The sequence below is a fragment of the Corvus brachyrhynchos genome, unplaced genomic scaffold, assembly GCF_000691975.1.
Source record: "Corvus brachyrhynchos isolate BGI_N302 unplaced genomic scaffold, ASM69197v1 scaffold17, whole genome shotgun sequence".
Lineage (NCBI taxonomy): Eukaryota > Metazoa > Chordata > Aves > Passeriformes > Corvidae > Corvus > Corvus brachyrhynchos.
This window is the reverse complement of record NW_008240046.1, coordinates 10,128,588-10,150,926: the sequence shown is the minus strand read 5'-3', so window position 1 is coordinate 10,150,926 and position 22,339 is coordinate 10,128,588. Positions and strand designations below refer to the sequence as shown.

At 39.8% G+C, this 22,339-nt stretch overlaps 1 protein-coding gene across 1 annotated transcript in view; it reads right to left on the bottom strand.

The window, feature by feature from the left end:
* Window positions 1–1,531: 1,531 nt before the first annotated feature.
* PDGFRL (platelet derived growth factor receptor like) overlaps window positions 1,532–22,339 on the bottom strand; it is a gene marked incomplete at its 5' end in the record, with an annotated part of 21,171 nt that continues 363 nt past the window's right edge. The window contains 5 exons of the mRNA XM_017744301.1: window positions 1,532–2,270; window positions 6,005–6,144; window positions 6,441–6,734; window positions 8,013–8,164; window positions 15,414–15,708. Coding sequence (XP_017599790.1) covers window positions 2,082–2,270; window positions 6,005–6,144; window positions 6,441–6,734; window positions 8,013–8,164; window positions 15,414–15,708 — 1,070 coding nt within the window. The remainder of the gene's footprint in view (window positions 2,271–6,004; window positions 6,145–6,440; window positions 6,735–8,012; window positions 8,165–15,413; window positions 15,709–22,339) is intronic.

The following is a 22,339-nucleotide window of genomic DNA, read 5'->3' as shown; positions in this document are numbered from 1 at the left end:
GCAGTGGATTTACACTGTCTGTTCCTCTCCTGCCAAAGTGCCATCAAGGAAGTGATGCCACCACTGTGCTGTTGAACAAGTGTGGGGCAGGTGACATGATCTCCCACTTCCCAGATACTTTGAAGGAAGTCAGTTGTTGAATTACAGGCTCAAATGCATTTTGAAATTTAAAAAGCTGGCACAACTTCTTTAGTTCAAAGGGAAGGACATTGTTCTGAGAAATGAAAATGCTAAAAAGGAATTAACACATTGCACAGCCTCATCTAAAAGCTCAAGGATTGTTAAAGTTAATTTGGTCAGAATGAAAAAAAAAATATATATGGTACAAAGACTTTTTTCCCTAAAAAAAAAGATACAAAGACCTTTTTTAGGTATTACTATGAAATTGTATAACCTACTTAGTCCTTTGGATTACAGTGTAATGTTCTTGATACATTTTAACATATTAACCTTGCCTCTTATACCTTCAAAGTTAGTTCTGCTGCATGCTATATTTAATTTTTTTTTTTTGATATCTTATTTTCAGAGGCCAGAGATGAAAAAAGCTCTTGGGGAATGTTCTCCATGTAGCCTATTACATGAGACATGCATAGAACCGTTTCAGTCTTTATCATGGGTATTTCTCTTATCAGTTAAATTGGTTTAGGTTCCTGCATGCTGAAGAAAAAGCACTCAGCAAGTTTGTTTAATGCTTTCATTAGCTACACTACTAATCAGATTATTGACTTTATTGGGAAGCTGCCATTTTTACATTAGCACTTAGAGCTGTCACTTCTCAAAACAGTGCTGTACACATCTGCTCAAAGGTCTGAATTACCTGGAGCACAGGGTTACCTCAGGCCTTCACCAGAAGCTTTAGGAATTCCAGTCAAATGGAGGCTGAGACAGAGGGAAGTGTGTGCCCAAGGGACCAGTTCCTGCGTTGCTTCCTTGTATGCTCAGAACAAGCTGGTTTTCACTTGCCTTGTCACTAAAATGGCTCGCATTAAATTAGTTTTTGTCATTTCGCTACTAAGGAATAGATTTGTATTGAAAGTTCTACCCCACATAAAGTTGATGCTTGAGACTAAGGAAGAAAACATTGCCAAAATGTCCAACAATGTTGTTACCAAGTTCTGACCTTCTCCTCTGGCAGGTTCTTTCCTTGTACTGGTAACTAAACCCAGGGTGAGAGAAGCAGTGGCTTATTTATCCAGGTATACTTCTGTATAAATGAAATATCTTTCCTTTTCTCCTAAGTAAATCAATACAATCACGTTGAGCTTGTTATGAACCTAAGAAGAAACTCTGCTGTAAAACTGAACATTATTCTGATGTTTGCTTTTTTCCTTTTTTTTTCTTCTGTAAGTGTTAATATATAAATAAAACAAGTTTTACCTTTAGCAACCATAATTTTCTATATAATTTACTAAACATAATACTATACATCTATTATAAGGTTGTAAGAATGCAACAACATAAGGAAAACCCAGCATATCCAACTGCTTACAAGTCTCTGGAAATACTAAATATATATGAAGATGCTAGAGGATAAATCTTCACCAGGAGAGAAAATTTTATTTGTGTTTATGTCTTTACACATATATGAAAATGAGCACACACACATTTATATTTTCATAATGTTCAGAAATTTAATTATTCTTGCAAAATAAACAACTGCTATTGGCTAACTTTGTAACAAGGCTTTTTTAGTTTGCTTTTTTGTTGTTGTTTTAAACATGTACAGTACTGGTAATGTTAAAATTGCATGTTCCACACAGCGGGTTGACCTCATGCAAGAGTCTGAGGGAAGAGACCACATGCAAAGGAAAGCCCAAAGAGCACCTGTTTCTAAATATGCACACACCCTATGCATGTTGAGACTCAAACTTTAATGCTTCATAGTAGTTTCATTAACTCACAACTCACTACTGCTGGACATAGGGAACTTTGTTGTGACCTGTCGAGCTGGTCAACATGGCATGCACTGACATATAAAAGAAACAGTGAGACAGAAGCTTCATTTAAACATCAATAAAGAAAATTAATGGCTATAATGTCAGATAACATACAGGTCAGTCCATGTCCAGAAGTCTTGCCTATCACTTCAGTTCAACTTTGGTAGCTACTGTTGTTTCTCCTTGTAGGTTCTGAGCTATACAAACATAGTTTCCCACATCTATGTCTTCAAAATCCTCAACAAGAAGAACACTCTTTGAGATTCTTGTAGTATGTCCAATTCCTCTGTTTATCAGTCTCCAGAAGTTTTGAATAATCACAGGCCTCTCAGACTGTTTAAAAACAAAACATAAACAACCCACCCACATAAAATAGGTGATTCTGAAAAGTGTATTGAGTGACACCACCCTATCACCCTGAAGCAAGAGGTTGGAGAGTAGGAGCCTGTATCCAAAAGTCAGCCCTAAGTGAGAGAACTGAAGGTGTCTGGCAGTTGCAGCAACATTCCTGCATTAAATATTGATGTACCAATAAGCTATGCCAAATAAGGATAATACAGTGGCTCTTCAAGCACAGGCACTGTGTATCTTTAGATCAGAGATGGGCTTGCCAAAGCTCTGCCTGGAGCCTGTGTGTAAGCTCAGTTTTAGGCCACTTACGAAGGCTGCATTTGGGTACCTCATCAAATAGGTGAGGTCTCCTGGGGGAGGTGCCAGGATAGATGTGTGAGCTCATTTTCAGACTTTCAGCATGTCTCAAAAAGAAGGCAGCAGTGGCATGCCTTCAGTCAGAGGTAGCTGACTTTTAGTTCTCTTTTAGCACAGCAAATAGCTGTAAATCACATGTTGAGAACTAATTCTTCCTCTAGTTTTAGAAAACACTATATTAGAAAACATACAAACTAACAATTCTCAAATACTTCTAAGTTAATCCTCACATTCTGCTTTCCAAAATGTACATGTAACTTCAAAGCCAAAAAGACACATACACCTGCCATGTTTAGATCAAAAAAAACCCGCTTTTTGGGGGGTTTTTTTGTTATTAAATAAAAAGTGGTTTGGGTTTTTTTTTTTTTTGTTTTTTTGGTCTTTTTAGTTCTGTAAGATAGTTCCCTAATGGACTGGTTATAAGGTCACACTGCCTGGCACCTCAGAAAGTCACAAAATACTGGGTAAGAGAAATTGGCCCACAGATAGACTAAGGCAGTCTCTTTTCTTCCAAAATCCATCAGCTGCTAGTCAGCAGCTTTAAGCACACTGGCTTCTGCTACACCAGTAACTGGGATAAAACTGTGAAAGGTTTCTGCTTGGAAAGAGTCTTCCCTTGCTTCATGAAATGGATGGATTATCCATTTACCAATATGAATGCTACAAGGCTTAAGCTAAATGTAGCAAAAGGGTAAGTTAGACACTTAAGCAAAGCTACAATCTCACACTTGCAAAATGACCAGTACAAAGGCAGCTGCCAGTCTTCTGAATTTAGGGTTGAGTCACAGTGCAGTCAGGGAATGACGTACCAGCTTTAAAAAAATATATAAAAATTCTTGGCTGTAAATTTCATAGAAATTCTTAAACTTTTAAAAGTAATTAAGCCACTTAGCAAAGCACTACCTCCTGTTCCAAGCCTCAAAATTAAGTGCTACCTGCAATCAAGTACTATTGCACACTTTATCCAAGTCTAAGTTAGTTCTTAAATATAGCAAGTGGAACTTCCTTGACCCTACTGAAAGTGAATGTAAAGGCTGTGCAAGGTGGACCCTGTTTGCATGGTTGGGCTCTTGCTAGTCCATTTTTCCTCCAACTACTTGCCTTCTGCTTTGAAGCCTGTTGCACAGAATCAGATTAAGGGTGGATCTGTATGCATTCACAGCAGGTGAAGAGCAAATGCAATTGTCAGGGAGTGGCAAGGGAAAACAAGAAAAAAAAAAACAACTGAGTGGAACAAAAGAGGAGGGAGAGGTTAGTGACTACAGAGGTGAAATAAGGGTCTCCACAGTGCAGCGTACCTAGGAACAAGGCAGGGATTAATCTGCTGCTTCTGCTCAGGAATCGAGCAGTAGGGGAGAGCCCAGCTGCTGGGTGGCGTGGGGTGGGACAAAACTATCACTGAGCTCCCAGCACTGAAAGCAGCAGCATGAATGGAAACATCCAGTGAATCTTAGAACCATGTCGGTCCTTTTTCTTGCATGAAAGGTCTGTATGACCAGCAACACTGATGGTCCTGTCTCTTCTCCCTCCACCCCCTTTTTTCTTTGCAGTATGTGAACATTCTCAATAAATGTTAAAGTCTCCAACAAAGCACACTGTGCTTCTACTCTGACATTTACTTCATCCTTTTTTTGGGGCAGAAACCCAAACACAACTCTCCCCTCCCTATCCCCAGGCACAGCTGGAGCTGAGATTGTTTATTCCAGTGGATAAGCACATCAGCCTTTTCCAGGGCAGATTCAGGCCACAGGCCAAAGCCTCTCTCACCCCCGTAGGTGGGTGCAGTGAGAGGTGTCCTCTGCTAATTGCGCATGTGCCCTGCACTGAAGCTCTAGTATCCATAGCAAACAAGGGAGATAATCTGCATGCTTTAGCTGTTTATATTCAGTGCTAGAGGTGTAAACGTGTACATGCCAGCATGCATCAGGTGCTGTAAAACCACTGGGAGCAGCTGGGCCAATAATAGCCAGCAAACCAGGCTGGGGGCAGCCTGGGAAAGATGAAAGACTAGGGCGGATTCTAATGAGATACACACTTTTGGAAGGCCAAGCTGAGTCTAGAATTTAATTCCTTTAATTGTTCTTAGTAATTACAGTTAGTTACAAAAGACAAAAATGGGGTTTGTCCAGCCAGTTATTACAGTCTAATAAACAGATATCAAGGGAAGCTGAACAAAAGAAACCAAAAAAAACAACACAAGACAAAAAATGGAAAACCGTATCAATCAACAAAGCTAATGTGATCAAGCAGGGGCATTTCTTCCCTTCCAGAAAAGGATGGCTGGAGGGGGATAGAGGGAGTGAAAGGACAAACTAACATCTAAGCAAGGAGCTGGTTCTACACTCCCAGTGCTCTCACCAGCAGTTCAAATCCCTTTTGTGTTTACTTGCTCTCTCACTGTTGTCCCCCTGAGGACACACACACCTTCCTGTCTGAATGGCTACTGCAAACTTCTGCAGTAGACTTGCATTTCCTGAGGCCTAGTAAGCACTGAACTCAAATCACTCATTTAAGCAATTATCTCTGCCGTTAAATTACTTACTTCTCTGCTCTCCCAAGGACACCAGTGCTGATAAAAGAATCTTACTAGCAAGCTCCATACTGTCCTTTGACAACCCAGCACCAGAAGAGTGGGCAAATAGGATGCAATGCCAACTCTCCAGTCATAGAAGATCCCTTTTCCCTGGTGAAGGGTTCCATCCTCCAGCAATCCTTCCTCTGCTCCTTGTCTGCTTAGGATAAACAGCAATAGGGATGAGGCTGATGAAGAAATGAGCTCTGCTGTAACAGGTGAAGGTGGTTAGTGGGAAAAGAAAAGGGATGCTCAATGATGCTAGTCAGTTACATCTTATTTTGTGCAAGAAAGACACCACGGATTCACTCTGGGTTTCCTGTGGATTCTTTCAGATGAGGCTGGGCAGAAGCATACTCTGCTTCTGGATATGGGCAAGCTTAAAAGTTCTGTGCTGGGATGATTCATGCACCCAAGCTGTGGAGAAGGAAGGAATGTCAAATGCAGACGCATCAGTGGGCCTTGTGGTTTGCCCTAGAACAGCCTCCTGATGCTGGTTGGCTTTGACCTTGTCTGAGGCTTTTTTTGGAAATGCTGCCAGAGGCCAAGTATCACTGGAACGGAAATCTGAGGGAGGAGTGAGCTTTGCTGAATTTAATCTTTACTAACAGGGGTAGAGCTCTCCAGCTTCATCCCTGTGCTACTTCTAGATTCTCAGGGCAAGAGAAGCTGAAGTTCAAAGGGGATATGCTGCCTTCTCCTGCCAGCATGCCTGAACTGGCAAGAGCATTCAAAGTGCTGCCTTTGTGAAGAACAAACCATTTCAGGCAGGGCATACACCTCTTACCTCTTGCCCTGGGTACTGCCACCTGAAGTTCACATCCACATCTGGCTCCCCCAGGACTGTGCAGACAACATGAACTCTGTCACTGAGTCTGGCTCTACTGGATGACACGGCAATTGTGGTTGAGGGCGGGCCCTTGGGAACTGAGACAAAGATAGTGTTTAGAAACAGAAAATTAGCTGCTAAAGTTAAATACACTGATAAAATTCAGAGTCAATTTTTGACTCAGTTTGTTTAATGCAACAGGTGTTTTACACCTGCAACTTTCCCGTCTAAACTGGGAAACTTGCTTGAATTTAAACCTGATAAATGTTTTATCACATATACTTTTGATCAAGATTTTCAAACTCTGATTGCATTACTTACTTTACTTTTTAAAAATTATTTTCTTAATGTCAGCAGAAGAGTCAGTTTAAGCATAGAGAAAACTGCACTTTACCTTCCACATACAGTAGGTGATATTTGATGGAAATCTGAGGTGCTCCCTGTGACTCTGCTTTGCAGTAGACAATACCTTTATGATCAGGAGTAGGGTGCTGGAAGACAAAACCCTTCTTTGCATCATAAATAATACCAGTTCCATCTATTTCAATTTCTTCTGCTGGAAATTCCCTGTGTAGAGTCACTTTTGCTGAAGGAGTAGTAACACGGCATGGGATGACTGCAGGTTTATCTGGGTTCAGGTAGACAATCTCAAAGTAACTGGGAGTAGGTACAAAAAGTTCCTCTTTGTCTGTGCAGAAGAGTTGACATAATTACAGAAATATTTACATTTTGGTTTAAGAGAAAGAAAAGTACATTTGACAAGAGAAAATAGCTGTGAGCAACATTTAAAACAAAAAGCTTTGGCTTAATTTTTAATATGCACCACGAAAGAAAAAAGAATATTGCTTGCATTAAAAACCATTAAATTGAAACTAAAAATGAAGTATTTTTTTAATCTTAAGAAAATCTTTGGAATGTCTTTTAGTAAGCTTCCAAATACTTAACTGGATCCCATCACCACTGGTAAGATAAGGACTACTAGAAAAAGATATCTTTGAAGCTACAGACTTTTTATACCTATGCTTTTAGGCAAAATGTTTGATTTACTATCCTAAATAGATGAAACATTTAGTGCCCTTAGAATTGCAGTTAAGGAATATTTCCATAATTGGCATGCTTCTTGGAAATATAAATCTGAAATTCCTCTTTCTAGCATGAGCATTTACATAATAACTTGATGAGAAGTTTATTCCAGCCTTTCTAAAGGAATGTATCCTAAAAACATTAAGCACTTCTGTCTCATGGTCCAATTTAGCTCCAAAATGTAGTGCAAACAATCCTATCTCAACATTTTGTACTAAAACATTTTCTTGCCACGAATACTTTAGCTCTAGTGAGGCATCAAAGGTTGTTTTACTATTCAGAATGGTTTCCAGAAGAAAAAATGAATCATTTGATTTCAGCTCTGTTGTACCAAGTAGCAGCAAACTGTGCACAGGCTCTGGGGGACATCACATGTACTTGAAGAGTGTTTTGCCTCTTAACATGCTATAATGACTCCTCAGAGAAACTGTGGCCTTACCAAGGTCAGCAAGGTCAAGATCTTTAAGGCAGTGCACGTAACTGGAATAAAGTGGCAGTGGGGGAGAGTCCATGGGGCCATCTGAATGCCGTGACAAAATGAATCTTCTGCACAGATTTATTTTCTTTATCAACACATGTTTTCAAGAATTAAAACATTTTTTATTTGTTTCGTAGAAAATCCTCAGAAAGTGTGTTATTATTTTCTAAGGTTTGTGCTTTTCATTACATTATGCGTTACTCTGGGTACACATTTCACATAATCTATAGGGAAAATGGACTCAAAAAATCACACAAAGCAAGTAATTTTCTGCCCACCAGCACTGTCTTCCTTAACATCCACTAAAAATAGATGAAAACTGTGGGAGTAAAATCTCAACAGTGAAACCACTGATGTAGCTTTCTTCCTGTCTCACCATTAATAATCCCCCAGTCAGTGAATTACCTGTGAAAAAGATGTACGTTGACCCTGTTTTGGTCTCATCCTTCCTGCATTTGTTACCATTGCACAGCTGAAGCCAGCAGCTGTATTCACCTGTGTCTGCTGCCGTGGAGTTTGCGAGGATCAGCTGACTATACCTGTCAAGCTGCTGTATGCTGTGGAAAAATAAAAACAGATGTATTTCCTTGTTCATTTCTGTCAGCTCATTTCCACTTCTGGTTTTTTTATTCCTTCTCTGTAAAACTGACCCACTTTTCACTTTCAGACCTCTGTTGTAAATTCCCCTTTTGCTCCAGCAGAGACTGTTTACGTGAGTAGTTTTACTGATTTTAACTACATATGAGAGCTTGCAAGCTTTTGTCTTGTACAGTTCATTTTTGGATTCCTTCAAGTCTCCGTTTTGAAAATGGGCTGCAACCGTTCTAGGCAATATGTTCATCTATGTTTTGTCCCAGTTTGTCCATGCACAGCCCTTTCCTTCATTCTACAAGGCAACCCACATGCATCTCAGTCCTTTTTAAATACTGTAGCAATGCTTTGATAGTATCTAACAAAGATAATTCACAAGTAGTTAGTAGCAGATACTCTACAGAAAGTTTGTTTAATAATTTGTGCCTGCTTTCAGTGTGAATGCTTTACCAATCTTTAACATACTGGTCAAAGTTTCCACTTGGAAAGAGCTGCCATCTCAGCTTGGATTTGTCCTGCAAGTTAAATCATTTTGCATCACCTACGCCTCTGCTCTAAGTCACCTCACTGGAGTTTCCTCCTCATCCCTCGGCTATTTTAGAGCATGACGCTGAGAACAGCTGGAGGTGTAGTGGCACTGCCATCATGTAACTACACAAAATTCAGCCTGTGTGATTATTTCAGACTTCATTTGCTTTTTTTTTCTTTTCTTCTCCTGAATTTCCCAGGCACCTCTCTCAGTGGGTTGACATTTGTAAATGTGCAAATATTTATAAACATGTAGACGTATACATAGATACTGACAATTTTTCTAAGGGGTAAAGGTCCTATCTTATGAAACACAGCAGCTAGTATCATCTTTTTCTTTTTTCTATATATTTTAAGGTTTACTTTCCTGGCTCTTTCTGGCAGACAGATGGTGTTGTGGTTGGCAGTCTGCTGGGTTGACTTTTGATGGATTGCAAAAGCAATGGCCTGAGAGTACCAATTCTCAGGGAACCCTGTCAGCACAGCCATGTGCCAGTAGTGATGTACTCTGCTGCTGCTCTGACCCTTAAAAATGTTCTTTTCAACCACTGCCTTTCATGGTTGTGCATCAAGGTCATGAAGGGTTCCCTCTTTCCTTTGAGAGACATTGAGTTACAAGGTAGTTTCTTTTCTAACCAAGTCAGGAATGATTTATCCAAGTTTAGGCATTTGATAATAAATTTCTTTTTACTGTTTTAAATGGGATTTGGACAAATACACAGCTTGCATGAAATATGAACAGCTCTCATACTCATTCAACTGTGGGTTTTTTGAATATTTATTATCCTCCTAATTCTTATTAATGTGGCAGTTATTCTGTGAGGCAGATAGCCAACTGAATCACTTCTTTTTGGGATTAGCAACTTTGAAGAAATTTTTATCCTCTAAAACACCTCATCACTGAGTAACAGCAGTACTATAAACATGCCTGTGTGTGCTGTGTTCTCTAAATGCTCTGTTTTCCTTAACTCTCCATTGCAGGCAGAATAACTGTGTAAACCAAGGCTGCCACTTCAGCTGCATGTGCTTCCCAAAAGTTCTGACTCCCCAGGTGTTCTGCTAGCAGTCTGCACAACTACCAGCCATCACAAGCAGCAATTCACGTAACCCAACATTCAGCCTTCAGTCAGACCAGCAGCTTAGAGATAAAAGCACACCAAATACACACCTCAAACAGAGATAACTGAGAAGGACCTTTTCCATTTAAGCCCTCAGACACCGCTAGTACATGGATCCACCACAGGGCAGTTTTGAGGCCTGCCTCAATAAACAGGCAAATCATGTTTCCTATCCACTAATGCACTTGTCCTACACAACCTTGCCTGATTCCACTTTTTAGAATAATGTAATTATGGTGCAGTAGCCTTTCCATTTTTAATAAATACACTACCTTACATTATAAATTATCTTCAGTTTCTGGATAATCTTTGAGCGATTCCTATTTGTGCAAGAGAACAACAGGAAGAAAAGATAAATCCAAAACATGTCCTTGTCTGTATTATTACTATTTAGTTTCACAGTTCACATTTCACAGGCTATATGACTACCTCAGAATAAAAAGTTTTCCAAGGACCAAGCACTAAATGTCAACAATACAGAGAAACCATTATGCCAGAACACTTTTGCCTCCAATCACTAATGCAGACACTGAGCTATAGCTTGAAATTCTAATAGATAGAAAAATAAGGTCAGAGTTAATTAATTATTGTACAGTGTGTTCTTCTTAACTGAGAACAAGCTATCCAGTAATCAATGGAAATAACCTAGCAAGGTAGTCATCCACAAACATGCACTAACAAAACCTGGCAACTGAGAGTGGAAGTGTTGAAACTTGAGATATGACCATATTAAGCAGACAAAACAGGCCATATAGTAAATTATAAATGGTAAATCCAACAGCTGACCAATATTTCCAGGATAATTTATTATTTCATTAATATTTTAAATCCTGGGAAGTCTGACACAGAAGCCAAAATTTTCCTGTGTTGTAGATGTCACAAAGTAAAAATGTTGTATACACCAACATTACCAGACTGTTTAAAGAAACTAGAAAAGTAGCCCAAAATCTTATTCCATACATTTATCTTATTAAACTGTAGATACTTACAGTTCAGAAGATTTTTGCCAGAACACTGCGCCACATTTAGAAGCTAAAATACATATATATATACACATATATATATAAAGACAGTATACATAGCATCACTCAAAGAGCATTTACCAAACTCTTCTCCAGCAGCTGCATTCATACCAACAAAAGAGAGCTTATCTCAAATATACGCTCACTAGGACAGGAACATAACATCTCACTGTTTTACACAACAAAAAAATCCTTAGCTTTCAGACTTCAAAGCACAAGCAGCAAAATTAAATTCAGTTATACACATGAGCACAACAGATGTCCCACTAAGCCTGTGGGAGTCTGCATTCAGTGAAAGCAGTCTAATTTCAGTCTAATTTTGCCTCCTAAAACATCCAGTTTCCTCAATTTTTGTGAGAGTGCTCCTGTCCAGACACCCTCTGCTCACAAGAATGTACATGTGATGTATGTCCAGCTGTTTGCCCCAGCTCCTTCCATTAGAGCAGCTCCATTTCATGTGAGTTCTCTTATCAGACAAAGTTAAATGCAGCTGGTCTTCAGCAGGGGAGAGACCCATGCTCCAATCAAGCAGCACAGAAACTGTGTGAAGTCACACTGCCTTCATCTAGAGCAGCTTTCTGCTATAAAGCTTTAGTAAAGGGAAAATGTGCCTGCCCTTATTTTTATTTTCATCCCTCTCATATGTTGTAGATCCAGTTTCTGGGTGAGCCTCCAGTCATTAATTTGTTATTCGCAGTCTTACAAAACAGCATTCCAGCCCTTCCGTACTGGGGGTGCAAGAGCAACCTCTGACTCTTAAAGCCATCAATGTTTTTGGCTAGTTCAGCCAGCACACAAAGTTTTCAGACAAGAAGTACTTATGTGCTGAACAAAGAAACTGAGCATTACAGATAACAGGCTAGTTCTGAAGCAAGCCTGTGTGTGTCCTTGAGCTGGGAGCACGTTTGCATGATTCGAGCTTTCTCCCAGAGTTGTATGGCATGCTAGAGTCTCTAAAGCTAAGTAAATTATTTCAGTGTGTACTGTTACATACTCCAGTTAGAACAGCGGAAAGGCAGAATTTCTGCTCCATCGCAGCAGGAAGCAGCCACAGTGTCCTCCTCCTCCTTTCACTCGGCATCTCTCCCTCCCTCAGATATGATAATTTTAGCATCTGTAACAGCTCCAGACCTATTAAAAACTGAGACTCTCTAGTACAGCAAGCAAAATATTTTATTTACCAGGTTGTAAAGTATGGCTACAAGGACAAATTCAATGAAAGCATAGCCACTAATACTAGAGAAATGGCTTTTCTAATTAAAATCTTCCTCTTTTGGAAAGGCATATTGTCCCCCAGGTTGCTGTATTCACCTTACCATCTGAGTGAGTTAAAAATGTGGTAAGCATAGCATGGAGGCAAAACATCTAGCTTTTATCCCTACTTCTTCTTGCAACCACCCATAGAAAATACATTACATTGATGCTAAATTTAACTAGTTGCAAACCAAAATGCCACAGTAGTTGAATTTGCAAATCCCTTCTATTATTTAATGGAAAACTAGGAATTGGATGCCTGAGCATCTGTTTCTATAAGGACATTAAAATGAACAGAAGAATTGTAGTCATTAGTCTCCAGCAACTGGACCATTGTCAGTTTTGTCACCATTGTCCCTCCTCCTCTTCACTTTTCCTCTGGCACACCAACCCACTCCTTCTTCATTTTCCATTACCTCCTCATGGCCCCATCACTTCCCCCTGCTGCTGCCATCAATTCTGGTTTGCACCCATGCCCCAACTCCAGCAAGACCCGCATGGAAATCGAAGGTAAAAAAGCCCAGCCCAGTTAATTAGCTTGGGTTTTGCCCCACACCTTACTAACTGGTAATGAAGGGATTACCTTATTCTCGGTCTTTAAGTACCCAAAAAACGTTAGAAGATACTGGCCATATATCTAGATGATTAAACAATTTCTGCTATAGGTTATTATTGCTAAGAATTTCCCCCTCTGCCCTATATTCATCATTTTGTTTTAAAATAATGAAGGTAATATATTAATAAAATTTTTTAAATTGCCTATTGCAGTTGATGCTTGGTGCGTGGTCTTGCATGTGCCACAAGGAAGATCTAAGCTCCTCTTGAAAGACCATACCTTTGCTAACCTTTTCTGGTGCCAGTTCACTTACGAACACTGCCAACTGAGCTAAGTAGATGATACCTTTATGGTACTTCCAGTTAAACTCCATTAAAGCTTTCTAAAACCACAGAACACAAATTTCAAATTTCACATTCTATAGAGCAGACTTTAATTCATACGCACCTATTAGCACTACAGCAAAGACCTTGAGATAATTATCAAAGCCATCCTAAAAATGTGATGAAAATGTAACTGCACAGGATTCTGTGTCAATGTCTCCATAAATTATTACTATTCTGTGACTCTGAAATCTGCTTCTAATCTAGGTTTTCAATTTCTCTAGTTAATTTTAGGATCTCCTGCTTGCATTCAAAACTGTTGATTTAGTCAAACACAGCCTTACTGCTTCAATAACTTATTTCAAAAGTCATGACTATTATATTTCAATACAGATCCTTAAGTATATGCCTTACATACTTCTAAAGGAAAAGATATACTTAGGCAAGTTATATCCACCCAGTCAAAATGTTTTGTTTTGTGTGGCGTTACTAGCCTTTGTTGTATGGTTAAATTACTACTGTTAACTTGACTGAGAACCGAAATGTAAATTGCTGAGGCAACAAGATCCCAAACTCCTTCAAACTGGAAAACAGAAAACTACACAATGATGACACATGTATTTTTTTTGTTTTCCCAAACTATCTCATTTTCTTGTATTTTGTTCCATATGCATCAACAGAGAATACTTTAATTTTGCATGAGAGGAATAGACAGCGAAATAACCAATTAAGAAGCATTCAGATTTCTCTCCAAAAACTCTGAATACTTGGCCTGCCTTCTTCAATGCCAGATGCTGATACTCAGATAACATGGCGTGGAGGTCTACAGGACCAAACCATGTCAGCAACCTATTTGCAAGTGCACAAAATTAAGACAGACTTGAGAACGACAACCACCACCATGTATGCACACACTCCCTGTTGATTTGCACATCCGGCTCTGGCTTGCTGGGCCGCCAGGTCTGTACGGCAGCTAATAAACGCCACCTACTGAAAGAAACCTGGATAGAACAGTATTCCCTACAAAAGAGTAAGCAGTAGCAGTTTAAATCGGCCACAGGATCTTTTGAGAGATACTCTTTTGATAAGCCCACAGCAGGAACCGGCTTGCTGCCGTAACTTACTGTGGCAGAAGCCTTGCACTCAGAGTTCTTGAGCTCCTCAGCCAACAAGGGACAAGCATATAATTGCACAGAGAACTGGCTCATGAACTACAGGAGGATGTGCTAGAGATCACAGCGTGTAACTGCCATTCATCAACACTCCTCTTGGGAAAGAGAAGTGGAGTATCTGAAATATTAATTAACTGGGAGTGATTTTAAGGTAACATCACACCTGTAAGTGAAATAGATCAGAGATTTACATAATCTGAGTTAGTTAGAGAGCATACACACTTGTACTTAGGAACAGAAGGAAAAGAGAAGCTGATATCTTGACTTATCTCTGTGCCCTTCTCACCTAATAATCCAAGAAAAGCTCCATACAATTATTTCTTCAGGTATCACTCACAGTGCTTCACTGTCTCCATAAAACAGCCAGTGAAAACAAACACTACTCAGGGCAAAATGCCTGTGGAAGACATCCTTAAGCTTCTTATATACCCCTCTTCTTTCTAATACAGGACCAAATTATTACATTTAATCTACATTTAGCTATGTGTACTATCCTGAAAAACCAGGAGGGAAAACAGTGTATGGAGTCTCAGAAAAGATGTTCAGAGCAACAGGACACTCAGATGGTGGGGCAAAAAAAAAGGAGGGAGCTCTCCTCTTCCTGCTCTAACATATCTTTATATGGTTTTCATTAACATGTCTCCTCTAGATAAAAGAAAAAGCTTTTCTTGATTTAAAGTGACAATCTTCAGCATTAAACTCTGACACAACACAAGCCCTGCAACTCCCTTTTGCACACAAAGGCAACTCTGAACCACTACTCTCACTTGCTCCTTAGCATGGAGGCTGGTGTATTTTTTGCTAGTTAAGAGATGTGGGTTTGAGTCTCTTCAGGAAATTAACCTTACTACCTCATGTGGTAGCCACATTAGCAACCAGTACAGCCTAACAGGAGCAGGTCCCTGTAGAGCAACAGGGACTCACAGATTTTGAGTGTTTTACTTTGGACCAACCCTAAGGTGTTCCCTGTTTGTGGTTAGAGCACAATGGTGAACATCATCTGTATTTTAGATTCATCTGAAGGAAATACAGTTCACATACTGTAAGACTATCTCACAGCGCAAATCACAAGGCTGTAACTGGTGATGACTAAAAGTTGCTCATCCTTTTTGCTGACACTAAAAACTATTAGATAGAGCATCTTGATTGTAAAAATATAAATAAACAAACACCAGTGGTGCTGAAAGCAGTAGGGGGAAAAAAGTTCTGGATTTGTCCTGCAAAAAATGAAAAATAGCTTACCTGAGTCTGGAGTCTTTAAAGGTGTCTAAATATGAAGGGTAGTTCCAAGTAACATTACTCCCCTTACATCGCAGTTCTATGCTTTGTCCTGCAGTCAGGCTTAAAGTGGCAGCTAGTTTCTGGACATGACCTTTATCCATCACCTGTGTCAGTATGGACTGGGACTTCAAAGAGGAGTCCGCAGATTCTCTCTCCTTCGTTTTGGGAGTCTTGGGTTTTAGTTTCTTGTTAACAGGCTTAATTTTATTTTCCCCAGGTTCTTTTGGACGCTTACTCTTCGCAGGCTGTCCAATAACTAGTAAAATAAAGAAAACAAGGCAATGTTTATATAGTCTTTTTGGAAAAAAAAATCTTCCCTATTACCCCAGAGAGTAACTGAAGTTTTGTTCTTCCTAGAAAAGATGCATAAAACTTAGTAAGAGTTAATTTCCCTAAGTTTTTGAAGTCTGTCATGACCCATTTTCCTGGGGAAAAAGGAAAAAAAAAAAGAGCTTTCAACAACATGTGGAAAATCTATACTTATATAAACAGAGAAATATGCAAGGTATGAAAACTTTACAGATGGTAAGGGAAAGAAATACAGCACTTCTATCTCCAGCCACTTTTGTCATTTGTACCTCCTGGCACTGCCATGCAGTACTCAATGCCACACAAGCTCTCTAAATTCATTGCACGCGCTCATCAGTTCTGCATAACCTCTTCAAACACCATGCCACCATAAGGGACACATGAAGAACTGACAAATGTAGAACTTCACTACAATTTATAAAATACTGATGGTGATGCAGTTTTCTTCATTTACAGTAATTACTAAAATGCAAATGACACTTAAGTCACTTGAAGTTGACTTGTTTAAGTCATCACTTCTCCATAAGAGCCATTTATTTTGACAGTCCAGATGAAGACAAAATCTTATTCAGAGACAAACAGAAATTTCATTATCTCCTAGAGACAACAGGGAAGCACAGTTGCCTTTACAAACAAAGAAAACAGAAAGAAAAAGTGAGGTGTCTCAAATACTAGAAGAAATTTTTAAGCAATTTAAAAATTCCAACTTTAACTGACATCAGGAAGCACAATTCTTTGGTGAGACAAGCCTAAAACTACTTTTGCTAGACACCAGAAACTCCACTAGCTGTGCCCGACAGCTAATTCTTGTTTTCCACATGGAAACACTGAGGTATTTCATTGTACAAATCAATCAACAAGCTCCCTCTGGAATGAAAAACACCCCTGCTGTATACTCAGCATGAATTAAAACTGGTACTGGCTGCCAGTATGAACAGCAGGACTTCCAGATTCTTGCCACTGATGGCTCCTGGGACACTCCTCAAACCCCAGCAGGATACCTTGCACTGCGTCAGCTTTGACTTCTCCAAGTCCAGGCTGATGTACAACACATTTTTTTTTAAAAGGCATGGTGCCTAGTGAGCACGAATTTAAAAATCAGGAAGTTGTAGCATTTTTTCCTTGCATTTCATTAGAAAGGCTACAGTGGGTCAGGCCAAAATTATTTGCACTTACACCACCTAGTGTCAGATGCCAATCAGGGAACAGGGTAACCAACTCTGCTCCTTTGATACTACTCACCTAAGCTTCCAAGAACCTTTAGCTCAAGGAGTCTGTGAACCACAGTTGTCATCATTTCATTGTGCTTGGCTGTTTTTTGGGATGCTTTTTTGTATTTTTTTATTATATTGTCCTTGGGTGTTTTCCTTCATTAATTTGTGTGGTCAGTTTTCAAAATTACACAAATTACACATAAATACTAGAGGCCTTATAGTTTCTGTATTAAATGAATAAATATCCATGTTTCACCAACAACATTCTCTCCAGCACATACACTTTTACAAAACTTGAGTGGTTCTGACTCATTCTTTCCAGACTGACAAGTCCTACTCTGTATAATTGTTCCTGTAAAGAATTTGCATCTTACAACAGTTCCACTACACCACATTTGACAAGAACACAAAAGCAGACTGTACACCAGGTTCAAGGTATGCTCAAATCCAGTTCTACATATTAATAGTGTCTTCTTTCCTGTCTAGAACAGCTCATTACTTTTCAAGACAGCACTATTAGGAGGTGACTTTCTTTAAAATAATCAAGTGTAATTCCAAGATCACTTTCCTAAGTAGGAACTATTGGTTAATAATTCCTAAGTAGAAACTCATCAAGGTATATATGAAGGGAGAACAATTTGTGTTACTTAGCATCTACCAGCACAAAATCTGAAGTCCTATTTTCCCTGCCCAGTCTTTCAAAATTGAGAGATCATTCTACAACTCTTTACTGACAAGTTTTCTTTGAACAGATACTTAAACATGCTGAAAAGCATGTGCCTTACAAGATCCCAGTTAAATTCAACTGGATAAAAGCAATTCTATCCATACTGCAAAAAGACTAACTCCTACTCTTTATTTCCTATTAGTTATTGTTTCGTGAGAGGTCTTCCCTTGTCTCACAGCACCTTGGTTCCCAAGGAATCTTTTACAACAGGTTTATTAAAAGCCTTTGGGAATCCAAATACATCAACCAATTCATCCATGGCCAAACTCTCAGAAAAAGTCCTCAGAGAACCTCAGCAGATATGAAAAACAGAAAACACTTCTCAAGGGAAAAAAAAAAAAAGGCAGTCATGCCAAAACCACACTGACTTTTCTGCAATTCATGCCTGTTTATTCATGAGTTCAGTTTACAGAATACAGATATCTGGTTTTGTACCTCTACCTCCCTCAAATATCGTAAAATACTGGGATATTTCCACTTCCCTGGAAAGGTATAATTATATCATATGATACAGTGGTATGCAGTGATATCGCAGAATCAATTCAGTTGGAAAAGACCTCTGAGATCATCAAGTCCAACCTTTGACCAAAAACCACCGTGTCAATTATACCACAGCACTAAGTGCCATCCAGTCTTTACTTAAACACCTCCAGGGACGGTGATTCCACCACCTCCCTTGGCAGTTCATTCCAATGTTTGATCACATCTACTGTGAAGAAATTCCTCCTAATGTCCAACCTGAACCTCCCTTGGCCCAGCCTGAGGCTCTGTCCTCTCATCCTGTCACTGGTTACCTGGAAGAAGAGGCCAAGCCCCACCTTGCTACCACCTCCTTTCAGGCAGTTGTAGAGAGTGGTAAAGTCACCACTGAGCCTCCTCTTCTGCAGGCTAAGCAACCCCAGCTCTCTCAGCTGCTCCTCATAAGACTTACCCTCGAGACCCTTCACCAGCTTCACTGCCCTTCTCTGGAAAAAGATGCTAAGTTATGACAAGCTATGCACTTGGGTTAAGGCTTCACCAATTTCAGGTTCAAATTTCTCTTACACCTCAGGTGTATACCATAAAATCATGGTACTTAAACAGTTTCTGTTGCTGATTTTCTCTAACACCGATTCCTTTGGCATATTAATGAGATGTCCTCTAATGATTCTCCCCATAGAGAAGAATTCTGTCTCAGAGTCTGCTGTTGTAGTGCTTTGTAGGATATTGCACTCTAAGTTTCTTCTATGCTTATGTCACCATTTTCCATTAAAATGTCTCTAAGCACCTCCATAGTGAACATGGGTGCACACAGATAAATTTTTAGATTTTACTTTCTATAGATGCTCTTTCTTATCCCTCATTCCTAACAGCCATAAAACTCTGCAGCCATGTCTCCCTGCCCCACCACAGTACATCTGAAGAAGAAAAAGGATTTATGGCTGGTTTTATCCTTTTTAAAGCTGTTTCTCAAACTCTTTTTGTCTGCTTTATTCTGGTTTTTATATTTAACCCATATGTGAGTTAAGGTGCCTCCTCCTCTTATGTAATTCCCCCTCCCAAAATTAAATACATCAGTGGTTTCTTTGTCTTTTATTATTCCTGCAAGAATATTAAAACTACAGTCTGGCTGTTCCACAGCAACATCTGAATCCAATTACCTGAGTACTGCTCCAGATCAAGTCAAGAATTGCTGCTCTTCTCAGGGGCTCTCTGAGTAGCAGCTCTAAATCATTATCTGTGGCATCTAAACAATTGCATTCTGCACCACACCCCGATGTGTGCGACCCAGCCCATGTGAGGGGAAGTTATTCTTCCTTTTGCTTTTCTATCCAGTCCTTGCTGCCCCTCTGATTATCCTTAGCAGACCAGTCATTACACATTGGGTGGTCAGTTACCCTTCTCCACAGGGCTGGTATTTCAGTCCAGATGACTTCTACCATCAAAACCCACCAGGAAACAGGTTTAACACTAAAGTTTTCTTCAACATGTACTGCCACTTCTCCCTTGGGTAAGCTATTCCATCTTAGTGAAATTCCATCACACTACTGTGCCCATCACATCCACCAATGAGCCTGAAAAGCCTTTTAAATAAGCATTCCCATCAAACTGGCCACTCCAGCTCCTTGTTGAACTTTCCAGAATAGTCTGTAGCAGCACAAAAGCTTTGGTTCAGCCATCCTTTTTCATTTTTTTTTCTCCCATTGAACCCTACTGAATTTGTTCAAACTACTCTTTGACATTTCCACTACTTTCTGCCAACGTTGATCCTGACACTATTTCAAAGGCACATGGATCCTGCAACCTCACCCCTATGAAATGCTTCATCCCATACTGTGTGCTCTGCCACACCTGACATTCTGCCTTTAAGAAACTGTTAAAGACTCCTCTATGAAAGCTTTTCAATTTTAAGTGCCAGAAGCCTGGTTTTGATTTTCTCAAGACGAAGTTTTTTCTCTCCACACAAGCTCCCTCTGTTCCATGTTTCTGCAGTTCAGTCAGTCTGAACACTTTCCTCCTACACCACATTCCCAGCTGCTCCCTGAGACCCTTGTCTGCCTGACCTTGTCTTTCCCTCCAGGTGACAGCAGGGGCATTTCAGGAAGCACCATCAGAGGAGATTTTATCTTCCTACACAGAAAACCTGGTTCTGCCTCTGTTGCACCTCCCAGAGAGGTGAGTTTCCAAGCAAGCCGTGGCCATGCTCCTTCCCAACATTCCCTTAATAAATCTGCACAGATATCTACTGACACCACCACTTCTGCGCCCCACAATCCTATCTTATGTCATAGCTGAATTAAGTCTTTCTATGCCAGATAACTAAATTAACTGCTACAGTATCACCTAAGGTAAAGAGGACACACAATCAAATCCTTCCAGGAACACAGAAACCATCACTAAGAGTCCTCCATTTCCTTATCCAATTTGCAAGACTTTCCCAAGAAAGGGAACAAAGTCAGCTAGCCCATTTATGCAAGCACATGAATATGCCACATTCGGGATATTTTACCGTCTCACCAGAGGAATGCACAGAGCCCTCACTGTTGTAATAACGTTGCACTGTTTAATGTTGCACTGCTTGAGCACAACAGCACTCCTTATTAAATATATAATAAAATTAAGACTTAGAAAAATATTCATTGAGAAAATGCCTCATTTCTACCTCTGATCAGCTCCTAATGTCAGTTCTAAGAGGCACTGTACTTATTTCAGCTGCACCAGTACAGTCAGGGTCCCTGCTAACTCATCATGCCAAAGCAGGAGACTATGCCTCCCTGCCACAGAAACACATCATGCAGCACTTCTGCTCCTGGTTCACAGTATGTGTCTCATCCTTTAATGTTTGTCTGCCCCTTGTTCTCACAAATGTCACACACAAAACAATTTCAAAATGGGTGTTAGTTATACAATCCTAAAGAGCATTCATTTTTTATTTGAGACATCACCTACAAACACAAGCACATTCCACTGGTCTCACAGCTGCACAGGTTATAACTCGACTAGGCCCCTGATCTTCAAGTGTCAGCCTGGAGAATCTGAGAAGCAGAGTGGGAGCAAGGTCTCCCACAAGTACAAAGGAATCAGGTTCACTGTTCACCAGACATACCCATCCCACAAGGCAGGCCCCATGTTACATCTTGGCATCATCAGAGACTGAAAAAACTCTCAATTAATACTGATAAATTCTTCCTTGAGAAGAAAATAAATTGCAAGGTTACCATAAATTAAATTTTTAAAAATTAATTAATTAATTAATTAATTGTGAGGTTACCATAAAGTATAATTAACCAGTGGGATTACTGTGTGAGGAAAGAGTCTTTGTGATTACAAGTAATGTAACAGAACAAGCAGGACACAACATTTGTGGAACTTCGAACAAAAAGGCAATCATCCAAACACACTGCCAATCTGGAGGGGCATATTTCATTAGTTCATAAATTAATATAAGATAAATTAGGAATACTATTTTGAAATTACAATACCTATATTAGGACTTCTACATTTAGCTTTAGACAAGAAACTCTTATTAAATATGCCAGATAACTTTCTCCCATTGCTAAGCTTCTGGATGGCAGAGAGGGAAGCACCCAGTCAAACCTCAGTATAAGCATGACAAACTGACAAAAAAAATAGACTTGGGAAATCTTTTGCCCAAGTTACAACTCATTTCTTACTCTGTACTTTTATTGTCTACTTCTCAAATGGAAAACACTTTTCTTGATGCGGTATACCCACAGACCAGATCTTTCAGCAGAAATCCTCTCCCACACCACTCTGATCCACAGTGCAATTCCTCTGCATGTAGTTATGAGAAAAACCAGGCTTCTGGAGTCCCTTCCCATCTCTGTTCAGCTGCTCTGAGCCTTGTCCAGTTGAGCTTTGACTTTCTCAAAGGCTGGAGACTCTACAGCCTCCTCTGACAAATTCTTTTTATGCTTAACAGCTCTCAGAGTAGAGGATTTTTTATGTTCTTACGAGAATGTTTTCCTTATGACCTCCTGAAGTACTTGTGGTAAATGCTTCGCTGCCTTCACCACTCACCTAAGAGCCTGCCTCCCATTTCTCTACAAACCCTCCCACGGGCTACACAGGCCTTGATCCCCAAGCCCTTCCATGGTGAAAAACAATGGAATTATTTTTTTATCGTTTATACTGAA